Source organism: Antechinus flavipes, chromosome 3 (genome assembly GCF_016432865.1).
Source record: "Antechinus flavipes isolate AdamAnt ecotype Samford, QLD, Australia chromosome 3, AdamAnt_v2, whole genome shotgun sequence".
Lineage (NCBI taxonomy): Eukaryota > Metazoa > Chordata > Mammalia > Dasyuromorphia > Dasyuridae > Antechinus > Antechinus flavipes.
The window spans coordinates 245,647,341-245,660,461 of NC_067400.1; the positions used below are offsets into that span (position 1 = coordinate 245,647,341).

Sequence of the window (13,121 nt, forward strand, 5' to 3'; positions counted from 1 at the left end):
GCCTGAAAGAGATTGTACAGTGAAGGAGGAAATGCGAGAAGTGGGGAGAGGAGCATATAAACCATATTCTCATCAAAATTGGCACAATAAAGGAACAATTATACACACTCAGATGTAGAAATCTCTTGCTATCTGGGAAGATTAATAAGAAAATAATGAAAGGAAATAGAAAAAGTGGGGGAAGAGTTGATATAAGGAAGGACAGTTTTGGGGAAGTGAAAGTCAGAAACAAAACACTTTTGAGAATGGATATGGTAAAAGCACACCCACACACACACACACCAGGCTAAATGGGGAAAATTACTGTGAAGACGATTTCATTTCTCAAACATACAGAAAATTGAGTAAATTTATAGAAATAAACCAATTCTTAATTGATAAATGGTCATAAGACATGGATAGGCAGTTTTCAGGTAAAGTAATCAAAGCTCTCTATAATCATAAAAATGCTCTAAATTACTCTTGATGAGTGAAGTGAAAATTAAAACAACTCCGTGTTACTATCTCATGCCTGACTTATTGCCTAATATGACAAAAAATGACAAATATTTGAGGGGATGTGGGAAAATCAAGACATAAATGTACTAGTAGTGAAATTGTATACTGATTCAACTATTCTGGAGAGCAATTTGGAACTCTGCTCAAAAAGTGGCCAAAGAATACCTACTTGGTCTGTATCTCAAAGAGATAATTTAAAAAAAAGGAAAAGGATTTATGTGTACAAAAATATTTATAGTAGCTCTTTTAGTAGTGACAAAGAATTGCAAATTGAGAGGATGTCTATCAACTGGAGAATGGCTGAACAAATTGTTGTATATGATTGTGATGGAAAACTCTTGTGCTTTAAGAAATGATGAGTAGGTTGCTCCTAGAAAAACATGGAAAGACATGAACTGATGCAAAATGAGCAGAACCAGGAGAATATTAATAACAATTTTGTATAATAATCTACTATGAGTAATTTAGCTATTTTCAGAAGTACAATGATTCAATATAATTCTCTAGGATTTCTGATGAAAGATAGTGTTCATCTCCAGAGAAAGAACTCAGAACCTGAATACAAATAAAACATCTTTTTTCTTTATTTCTTTTCCTTTTTAAAAATTTTGTCTGTGTTTTCTTTCACTGAATGAGTTACAATGGAAATATGTTTTGCATGACTATACAGTATAACCTATTTCATGCCTTCTCAATGTGGGGGGAAGGAAGGAAAAAGAGAATTTAAAATTCAAAATTTGAAAAAAAAATTAAAATTGTTTTTATATGTATTAGGGAAAACAATATATTAAGAGATTTTTTTTTAAAGCTGAAATTTCCTATTTTCCCCAGCTTGTCTTTCTTTTTCCCTTTTTCTTTTTTAATAAGTAACTTTCCCCTCCTTGCAGCTATAAACTTTATCACAAATGTTTAACTTTTTTTGGCTAGTAGTGAACAGCAGCATACACCATGCTTTGAATTTGTGTACACAGCAAATTTTCTGCCTCTGGGATACTAGCTTTATTCTGTTATATTTTCATTGTGCTTTTTTTTCTCTTAACTAATTTCTGGGCTTCTTAGATGATTAGTTGATGAGTCATCACCTTAAATATGCAATTTTGTTTCCACTGAGGCTCTTTGATCTCAGTTTCTCATTGCCATGTCTTGTTAAGCATGCCTATCTGAATTCTATTCTCAAACAAAGAATTTTAAACTTTAATGGAGTAGGGAAAGAGACAAGGTTATCTGAGCTTCCTGAGCAAACACAGGAGAGATTATAAAAAACAAACAAACAACAAGATATGTGCAATAAGTTCACACTGTCAGGACCCACTTTCTCCTTTGGCAAGTGAAGGCTAAGCACCCAAAATGGAACCTCAGAGTCCTTGGTTCCTGCTGATTCTCTTTATCCTAGGCCTGTGCACTGGAGTTGAAGGGGAGAAACCATGTAAGTAGAAAACTGAGTTTATCAAAGGTTTACATGGGATCCAGTACTTAGTAACTGCTTAATAAATACTTGTTTGATTGACTGACTTAAAGCTATGTAAATGCAATTTTAATGAATCCTTTTTAACAAGACTATCAGTTTATGTGGTCCTTATTTCTATTTCTCTTTTAAAAAAATGGGAAAATTAAATTAAGAAGTTAATTCAAGCTGTCTTGATGCAAAATATCCTAAGATATGGCTACCTCGCTACTGGAAAATATGGTTCTCACGACTCATTCTCATGCAGCTTCAAGCCACATATTTTATGTTGATTCCAGGTGGAAGATGAGAAAGAAAGTCCTATATAAACACTTGGTTGACTTGAGTTTTTCTATCATTCCTTTTTGTTACCTTAATTAAATATCAAAAGAATTTAAGTACCATGCAAAAAAAAAAAGTAAAGTTAGATTGTGGGGCTTCTCAGGATCTTACTGGAGGCAGAGGATGTCTATTCATTGGATCACTATAATAGAAAAAGTTAAAACAAAACAATAAAACACCAACAACTTACCACCTTAACCTATGAATATTGTATCAGTTAAGGAACTTCTGTAGCAAATATGATAGTTCCTGTAACAATAAATTTTATATTCAAATTGGTTAGTTTACCAAGACATTAGTCAAGTTACAAATGAAAATTAGAATTTGATTTTTAAAAAATCCTTGCAGAAATAGTTCAAAAGATTGAGAGTAAACTTAACTTTGTTTTATATAGCTGCATGTCAGTGTTCAAGACTGGACCCAAAGAACAGAAAGAACTGTGGATTCCCAGGGATTTCTGGTGAAGAATGCTTTGCTTCTGGATGTTGTTTTGATACTCAGGTTCCTGGAGTTCCCTGGTGTTTCACTCCTCTGCCAAAGGAAGGTAATATAGCCTAACCATCTCTATGCTGCAAAATCAAAATACATTACAACTGGTCACAAGATAGATAGATTTTCAGAAATTAGCATAGATTCCATTTTTAAAGTCAGATTTGTAGATTTTCACAAAAGAGGATTGTGTGTTACAGCTATGTATGTATCTGTATGAGGTAACTTTGGTTTACTCAATAAGGGGATGATTTGAATAATTACCCCTTCTAAAAAAAATCTAAAAATTACTTATCCGGATCTATGAATTGTGAAAAATTTCTTAAGTTAAATGTAACTAGTTTGGGTTGGTTGAACTAAATTTTTAATAAATTAGGAAGATTGTAACTTACTATAAAGGTTTTTGATGATGATATCAGTTTTTAATGATATGAACAAATGAAATTTATATCAATTGTATATCTATATAGATAGATATAGATATAGGTTTTATTTTTATACTTAAAGGTTATAGTTAAGAAGTACTTGCAACTCAGTCACTTGCAACTTCATAAATCCTTAGTTATATTCTCAAATGGAATATAACTTTACATCTACTCTAATATATTTATTCTGGCAATGAAAATATCTTTAAGAATGCTTAACAGCTTCAGTTTTTCCCTAGGAATAAGAAAATACCTTTATTGTCAGGTAATAAAACAGACTTAAGAAAGATAAAAATATGTTGAAATCAAACGACAATTTCCATAATGTTGTGAAACAAAGGACAATACTTTTAGCTATAATGACTTGTTCCAACTTCCTAACACTATGATGATCCTAGAAAAATATGGAATAAAAAGTTATAAAACCTCAATCAAATTAGGTTTGTTTAACATTCTTTTAATAAAATTTTCAAAGAGTCTGAAGAGTGTGTCATGGAAGTAAAGGCAAGAGTAAATTGTGGATATCCAGCAATTTCCCCTGAGACATGCAAATCACGAGGATGCTGCTTTGATGACCAGATCCCTGAAGTACCTTGGTGTTTCTACCCTCTTCCTGTAAATGGTAATTATATCTGTATATATGTATGTATATATGTATATGTGTGCATACACATATAGCAAGGAAACATAATACCTCAGGATTTAACAAAATGACTAGACAGACTGGGGCTGGTGAAGGTGGAAATAATCATTTCTTGATACTAAAGTCTGCAGTTACACTTAAGAATATTTGCTTGTTTTCTTATTCATCCATCATGATGTTCTTTTTTAAAACCCTATGTAAATATAAGCCTACAGTCAAATTCATCGAATATTCTCAGTGGCTACAAATCATTATCCTTTAAAAATTGATTTGATTTTTGAAAAAAAATTGAAACATCATCCCAAATCAAGTCTCAAGAATCATGTGGGTGATTTATCTGGGTAATACAATTTACAAAATTCAAAATGAAGTAAAGTTAAGGTAAGACAGTAAGGATTTATCACAAGTTAAAGTGTGGTTTATGAGATATCTTTCTGTGACTCTCAAAGAAAATCCCAAAAATATATTGCTTAATGGAAATATTATTGGAAATTATATTAGGATGAATTCCCAAAGGGAATTCTTTGAAGGAAACCTTTTAGATGGTTAAGATATGGTATGTTACTATAAATTTTTGTCTTCTTTTATGAGTCCAGATATTAAATATAATTTACTTATAAACCTTGGTATATCACCCAATACTGTTACCAGAGAGGTTAATTATGCTTACGGGAAAGCATCTCACTTACATAGCAGTGGGAGGGATATTTTAATTTTTCTAATTCAAATTACCCTGAAATACCCTAGTTGTATGTGTATCATATTCTCTAGGTTCATTATTCCAATTCTTACAGGCAAGTTAGATTCCCATAGGGTAGCTTACATATATGTGTATGTTCTAGCTATATTAATACCAATCTTTTTTTTTTTTGTAATAATCCTCTTTGATGCTTGGGAAAGAAAGGAGTGCCCATACTTTCATGCTTCCATGCCTTCTTCAATGTGGGTATTTCTGCCATAAATGCATATTGCAATCCATCTCATCTTTTGTGAATTGTTCTTATCTCCCCACAAATCCTACATAGAATGCCATATTTTATGGATCTTCCCTTAGATATCTTGGGCTGTTGTACATGCCAGTGGACTATGTGTGCTGTCCCTCAAATACATCCTCATGCTCTTGTTCAATCCTGGGACCAGAATATTATACATTTGAAGTATCTGACCAAGACAAATGTGCTGATGGATTAACACTAAAAGTAGTCCATTGAACTATATGCTACATTGCAGACTCTTGGTTTATCCTGTGTGTTGGATAGAACACTGGGCCTAGAGAAATACCCAAGTTCAAATCTAGTCTCAGATTTTTTTTAGTCATGTGACTTTAAGTAAACTATTTAACCTCTGTCTCTCTAAGTTTCCTCAACTATAAAATGAAAATGATAATAGCATATATTTCTCTGGGTTGTTGTGAGGATTAAATAAGATATTTGTAAACCATTTAGTATAATACCTGGCAAAAATAGGCACTTAATAAATACCAGCTGTTATGACAAAAATAATTTTATTACTATTGATGCAGTTAAGTATAACTATTATCTATATTATAAATATGATTCTAATAATTTAATATCTTAGTAAATTATAAAAAATTTATATCTGAAATAATAAAAATGTGTCTCTAGCTTTTGAACATCCTGGATTAAATTTTCTTCAGTCAATTTTTTTCTTGGACATATATTGTGATATATCTCTTTAAAGTTACTGTCCATATTATTTTTAAAATTCAGAAACTTAGCACATAAGGAAATATTTACTTAAAAAAACACTTTTTTGAGGGGGGTGGAGGGACCAAGACTATAATAAAATGGCATTATCATAACTGCATTCCAAAAATTCTTTGAGATGATTCCTCTATGGCTAGGTTCCACCTGAAAAATATATAAGTCACTAGACCACTGATCAGTGAGGATAAACTCTACAAAGAAAATTTTGCTTCTGTGTTATTTTATGTAAGAATAATTATAGTTTTCAAAAAAATATTTAAAAGGCAATCATATACCCTCTGTGTTCATAATTTATTATGCTTTCTTGATTTCTATCTAGCTTTTACTAATCATTTTGCTATTTTTTTTTAAATTTCCAGAATGCCATTATTAAAACTACTGGCTCCAGATAATTAATTTTCCCCATTAGATATTCTGAGAAAAGAAGAAACAAAAGAACATACTCATCTCCCTAAATTTCATTTTCTGTAATTACAATAATTTTATGGTGTATAAATTAGAGGTTTCACCTTCTTATTCTTTTCAATGGTTGAGAACATAACTTCTTCAAATAAAAAGTTTTCTTAATATGTATTAAACTTACGTTTGACTTCTTATTTTAATATCTTTGTGCAAATTTCTACAATTTCTCTTCCTCTTCTGTTATTTCTCCTCTTACTAGTCAATGGTAGTATGCTTTTAAAAAATATAAAACATTTCTTATTTAATTTTTATGAGCATGATATTACTAGAATATGGGTTCTTCCTGTATAGCTCTTTGATACAAAAAATACTGCTTCTTGGTGATTAAGCAAAATAATATGAAGCATCAGTATATATTAATTTTAATTTTATTTTTATTTAATAGAATTTCATTTTTTTCCAATTAAATGTAAAGATAGCTTTCAACTTTTGTAAGATTTTTAGATCCAATTTTTTTTCCTTCCCTTCTTTTTTTCCCCTCATCCTTCCCCAAGATAGCAAATAGTCTGATATAGGTTATCATGTATTGAATTTGTACATCTATCAATTGCTTAAGACATTTGGCTCAAGAATCAGATGAATGGGGGGTAATGTTTCATAACATCTATTTTTCCCAAAAATATTATAGACAATATATTTTTTAAATAATGTAAGGCATTATTAATAAACTGTAGTGATTGGTTACTAAATCTGTTAGACTAAATCAGGCAATTTAGTTGTATTTTTCTTTATTGTGCCAGTATGGAATAATGACTCGAGTTTAAGTCTTAATTGTTACACACACCAGATATGAACATAGAAGTGACCAACTTGTGGCTTCATCATAGCAAGAGATACATAGTTTGTGTACTGTTCAAGGTACAGCAAAACAAGAGCAGCAGTTTAATGCTTCTGATCTAAGAACAATGTCTTGGATTCAGTCTCCAAGCTAGCCTAATGTCTGTAGCTAAATGAGTTAGTGATGGTAAAGGAGTACCTAAGTGGCCAAGGGTACATGTGCCAAAGTGTTTAAGAGGGGTTAGACAGTGGATGGAAGGGTGGGAAGCAATTTGGAACTATGTACAAAGGACTATAGAACTGGGCATACTCTTTGATTTTGCAGTATCATTAGTGGTCTGTGTTCCAAAGATATCATAAAAGAGGGAAAAGGACTCCTATGTATAAAAATGTTTGTAACAGCTCTTTTTGTGTTGACAAGAAATTGGAAATTGAGTGAAGGCTTATCATTTAGGAATGGATGAATAAGTAATGATATTTGAATGTAATGGAATACTATTGTTCTATAAGAAAAGATGGAAGCCTTAAGAAAAGCCTGGAAAGACATACTGAGTGGAGTGAGCAGAACTATGATAACATTGTACACAATAATAATAGCAAGAATATTTGATGATCAAATATGATAGACCTAGTTCTCCTCAGCAATATAATGATCCAAGACAATTCCAGTATTCGGATATATGGAAACTGAATGCATATAGGACTCTTTCATTTGATATGATGTCTCATCATTGTCATTATCTTGAGTGAAATTATTAATTGTGTCTATAATTTGCTGTTTCACCCAATCATTCTATTTTCACCTTTTTTATTTTGTTTTGTTTTTTCTTTTTCATGATTTTTCCTTTCTGTTCTGATTTTTCTTTCTCAACATGACTTATATGAAAATATGTTAAAAAATGATTGTACATGTATAACATATCAGAATGCTTGCTGTCTTAGGGAAGAAGGAGGTAAGAGGGAGGGAGAGAAAAATTTTGGAATTCAAAATCTTATAAAATCTTTTCCATTTAATTGGAAAAATAAAATACTAAAAAAAAAAGAAAAAAAAACGAAAGAAAATACAACTTGAGGGGGAGTTAAGGAGAAATTTACTTGATTATATAACAGAAAGAAAAAAGGAGGAACATTAAATAACTAGGTTAAAATGAAGAAAAAATAAGAATAAATCAATAAAATGGCAAAGCTAAAGAAAGGGAAGGAGGAAAGGATGAAGGAGAGGACTTGAGAGAAAAAGGAAGAAATATCATAGAAAAAGGGTTACATTAAAGTAGATTAAGCTAAAAATAAATGAGTGATATTTTCTTCACAGAGGAAGGAGGAAACATAGAGCAAATATAGGGAAGTATAATCTAATTCTTATAATTTAGAATGCCAATGAATCAAACAATCTAGAGAAAAGAGAAAAAATGTGAGAAATTAAAATTAAAATTTAAACTACCAAAATCTTTTACTTATTAAAAATATTTTAAAAACCAGACATACACAAAATCAAAATGAGAGAGAAGAAGAAATTTACTGTGCATTTAGGTGAATTCAAAATAACAGAAGTTGGAATAATCTTTTATGAAAGAGATAAAACATTCACAATATAAAAGAGAAAAAACAAAACAAAATCCTATATGATGACAAAATGAACCATAGAAACAAACAAAATCAGTATTAAGAATATGTTTCAAATGCCTTAACTTCTAAATTTATTTATTTATTTTTTTTATTATTTTTTTTATATACTTTTTTTAAAATTTTATTTTATTTAATAATAACTTTGTATTGACAGAATCCATGCCAGGAAACTTCTAAATTTATAAAGAAAAAACTTGGGGCAGCTGGATGGCACAGTAGATAGAACACCAGCCCTGAAATCAGGAGGACCTGAGTTCAAATTTGACCTAAGACACTTAATTCTTCCTAGCTGTGTAACCCTGGGCAAGTCACTTAACCTCAATTGCCTCAGCAAAAACAAAACAAAACTGACTTAAATATAAGAATATAAAGACTGCAATACAATAATAACAGACAATGTACATTAACAGACAATAACAGACAGTGCACCTTTTTAAACTCTGGACAAATTCAATACAAAGATAAACAAAAGGGAAAATAGTAAAGAACAAATTTCTGGAGGAATTAGATAGAGATAAAAGGCTTATGACTTCTAGAAGATGAATATTCCAAAAAATAAATGTTTCAGCAATATATGAATAGTTTTTCAAAATTTGACTATTAAGCCAGATAGGTACGGCAAATACTTTTTAAAAGACACAAATAGAAAACATATTTCTTACAGTTCATAAAATAACAAAGTAACCAAGTCCAAGACTTTGACAAAGACAAATTAAGACCTAACAATGACATTCCAAATGTTGCCACTCAGCCTTAGAGTATCTAAAAGAACAAATCTTGGAAACAATGATTATTTGAACAAAAATTATAATGAAGAATTAGCATTACAAATGTCTGGTATGCAGTTAATAATCTTTATAAACATATACTAACAAACTAGAAAAAGGATTAATGAACTAAATATTACTTAAAATTAGAAAGCTTCTACATAATTCTAGACATAACAAAAATCCTATATATAATTACAAAAAAAGCTTACAGATAACAACTTTTTTTTAAAGAAAATAATATATACAAACACAAAACCCAAGAGGCAATAAATAATAGAAAGAAATATCCTCTTCCAAATAACAAAATTAATAAAGAACTACCAAACCTCACAAAAACATGCCTATAAATGCTTTTTTATTCTTTTCTTGCAAGGCAATTAGAGTTAAGTGACTTTCCCAGGGTCACACAGTTAGTAAGTACTAAGTATTGGAGATCAGATTTGAACTTAGATCCTCCTGGCTTCACAGCCAATGTTCTATCCACTGCACCATCTAACTGCCTTGCAAAGTGCTTTTTTAAAGCTGGAGGAATTTTTAGGGCTCATGAGTGACCATGTCAATGTCATAAAAATAATATTATGATAGTTAGTTTACAATTACCAATCAAATGATCATTTAATTTATAGAACTCAATAAAATAATGACAAAACTCATTTGGGAAAAATAAAAAGATTCACAATAGAAAGAAATAATGAAAAATGGTAGGGATAAAACAGGAAGAGAACTTCCAGATCTCAAACTATGCCATGAAGAAGCAGTCATCAGAATTATTTCGAACATATTAAATAAGGGAAAAACAAAAAATTAGAACTCAACTACCCAAATGTTGGATAAACCAGAAAACACAAATTACCCAGGAAAGAATTCCGTATGTGATAAAAATTGCAGAGAAAGCTTAAAAACACTCAGAAAGGTTTAGATCAATACTTTATATTACGTGCCATAGTACATTCTAAATAGATTAGTGACTGTAATATTAAAGATTATGCTATTTAAAAATTTAAGAGTTAGACATCTCTCACAACCATGGTAGGAGATGAATTCTTAACCAAACAAGGGATATTGCAGAAGAAAAATAAATTAACTTTGATTACATGAAATTGAAACACTTCTGCACAAACACAATTAATGTACCTAACAAGGCAAAATGGTTGAAGAGGGAAAAGATCATATTTGTTTCAAGAAATTTCTCTGATAGCATATCTAATACATGTAAGCAACACAAATACATCATTTTCCAAAAGATAAATTGTCCAAAAAATTTGGATGTTTCTTAAAAGAAGAACCACATATAATTAAGATCCATGTTAAAGAATGCTCCAAATCTCTAATAAGAAAAATGCAAATCAAAACATTGCTGAGATTTCAATATTAATTCAGATAACAAAAAAATGAAGATAGTCAAAGTTGAAGGAGCTGTGGATAATCACTAGTGTATTTTTGCTGGAGCCATGAATCAGTTCTATTATTTTATATTTAATTTCATAAAAAATTGATTCATTGATGCACTTTTGGTGTATCTATGAATTGGTGCATTAGAAAGACAATTAGCATTAAGCTTCTAAACTTACTATATTGTGCAATCCCTTTTGTCTAGCAAAATACTTCTAGGCCTCTATCTTCAAAAAACTCAGAAAGAGTACATAGATCATTTAGCCAAAAAAATTTATAACAGCTTTGTGTATGGCAGTAAAAACCTGGAAACTCAGTAGGTGCTCAGTAGGGCAATGGCTGAACAAATTACAGTATATGAATGTAACAGAATATTTAATGTGTTATAAGAAAGGATGAAAGGGGTATTTTCAGAGAAACCTGAAAAAACTTGTATGAACTGATATTGAGTGGAGTGAACAAAATCAGGAGAACAATTTATACATTGAGATTTTAAAAACAAAACTATGAAAAATGGAAGAATTCTTATCAGGATAATGGCCAAATATGATTCCAGAGGATTGATGATAAAGTATACTCCTTATCTCCTGAGAGAGAAATGATGCATTCAGCATACAGTGACTTTTTTCAGACAAGGCCAAATATATGTATATATATTCGTACCTTGGCCTTGTCTGAAAAATACATACATACACACACATATGCCTGTTTATACATATTTATTGCAAGGGTATAATTTGCCTTTTTATAATGAATTGTTGGAATGAAGTAAGAAACAGAAAAATATTTTTTGTTAAATGAAAAACTAATTTAAAATAGTTTCGTTCAAGCTGGGAAAACATTTTATAGTTAAAGGATCTGCAACATATTTAACATGTATAAGACTGCTTGCCATCTAGGGGAGGGGGTGGAGGGAGGAAAGGGAAAAGTTGAAACAGAAGTGAGTGCAAGGGATAATGTTGTAAAAAAAAAAAAATTACCCAGACATATGTTCTGTCAATAAAAAGTTATTTTAAAAAATAGTTGCATTGGTAGTTGTTATAGACAACATTTTGCCTTAAAGCTCAATATTTTAAAATCCCAGCTTGATAGTCTATAATTGTTGGTTAATTGTTCATTGTAAACCAGCTACATTAACTCCAGTTCATGACCACAAAATGTATTCCAAATTTGGTCACCTGATTTGTATATATGTTTCATTGATCATAAACAATTTGGGCAAGTTCTTAGTCAATATGCATTGTTATTAGAAAATGCCTTATTTTCTACTATTATTACATATAGCTCTAGAAATATCTGTTATAGCAATTAGATAAAAGATTGAAATTAAAGACATATACACCAAAAGAAGATAATATTATCACTGCAGATAAAGGATGGTTTGTTTAGAAAACTCTAGAGAATTAGCAGAGAAACTTTTAATTGAGACAATTCATAGCTTCAGTCAAGATTGTTGTTGTTTGGTCATTTCAGTTGTGTATGATTCTTCATGATTCTATTTGGGGTTTTCTTGACAAAGATACTTTAGTAGTTTTCCATTTCCTTCTGCAGCTTATTTTATAAATGAGGAAACTGAAGTAAACAGGATTAAATGATTTGCCCAGGATCCCACAGCTAGTGTTTGGGACCAGATTTGAACTCAGGAAATGAAGTCTTCCTGACTCCAGGCATGGCACTCTATTCACTGTATTACCTAGCTGTCCTTCAGTCAAATAGAATACAAAATAAATTTTTGGAAAGTCAATTTTTTTTATATAACAATAATTAGATCCATCAAAAAGTAATAAAGAAAATCTCATTCAAAATAATTTATAAACTGACAAAATTTCAGATAATCCAGCCACTAAGTTTTACTAGATAATTACATAATGTTTTTTGAAGAGATAAAGAATTACTTAAATAACTAGAAGTCCATTGCTTATTGTTGAAATAAAAAAAAATTATATATTTCTACCTAACTTAATTTACAGACTTAATGCTATAATAATAATACCACCAAGGGAGTATTTTATAGAACTAAATAAATATAACTAAACTTATTTGAAGGAAAAACAAATCTAGAATCCCAGGAGAAAATTACCAAAAAATTAGAAATAAAGGAAACATGCTGCTAGATCAACAAAATTGTTATCTGTTGTTAAGTCTAGAATTTTAAGTCAATAGAATGAATTTTCCTTTTGAATACTCATTATATTTATAAAATTATTTTGAGTCTTTTCTTGTTTCATCTGTTCCAATAATTCTCATTTAATTTATATTCCAGGGATGTGTGCGTATTTTGTTTTTGTTCATAAATGTTGTGCTTGTGTCTTAGCCCTCCTTGTCAGCATAATAGATATTTATGTTTGGAGGTTTTTTGTTTTTTTTTGTCTTACAATCCACTTATTGACTTCAAACTTTATCTTCTGGTGAAGTTCTCTACAATTCTGGAAAGAACGTCTAGGTTGTGCTTGTGTATTCTTGGATTGTGCTGATCATTTCATGGAGTATTTAGTGTTTTTATCATTCCAGAATCTTACCAGATTG

General features: G+C 30.3%; 1 protein-coding gene across 1 annotated transcript; it reads left to right on the forward strand.

Moving 5' to 3' along the window:
• The first annotated feature begins 1,805 nt into the window (after positions 1 to 1,805).
• On the forward strand, positions 1,806 to 6,146 carry TFF2 (trefoil factor 2). Its single transcript, XM_051991143.1, has 4 exons — positions 1,806 to 1,924; positions 2,679 to 2,828; positions 3,674 to 3,820; positions 5,928 to 6,146. Exons 1-4 carry the CDS (start codon positions 1,846 to 1,848, stop codon positions 5,939 to 5,941), a joined length of 390 nt encoding a protein of 129 aa, XP_051847103.1. The 5' UTR covers positions 1,806 to 1,845; the 3' UTR covers positions 5,942 to 6,146.
• Positions 6,147 to 13,121: the final 6,975 nt, after the last annotated feature.

Coding starts and splice junctions, on each gene's coding strand:
- TFF2 (XM_051991143.1), top strand. CDS start 1,846: ATGGAACCTCAGAGTCCTTGGTTCCTGCTGATTCTCTTTATCCTAGGC. Junction 1,925..2,678: donor AGTTGAAGGGGAGAAACCAT/GTAAGTAGAAAA, acceptor TGTTTTATATAG/CTGCATGTCAGTGTTCAAGA. Junction 2,829..3,673: donor CACTCCTCTGCCAAAGGAAG/GTAATATAGCCT, acceptor AAATTTTCAAAG/AGTCTGAAGAGTGTGTCATG.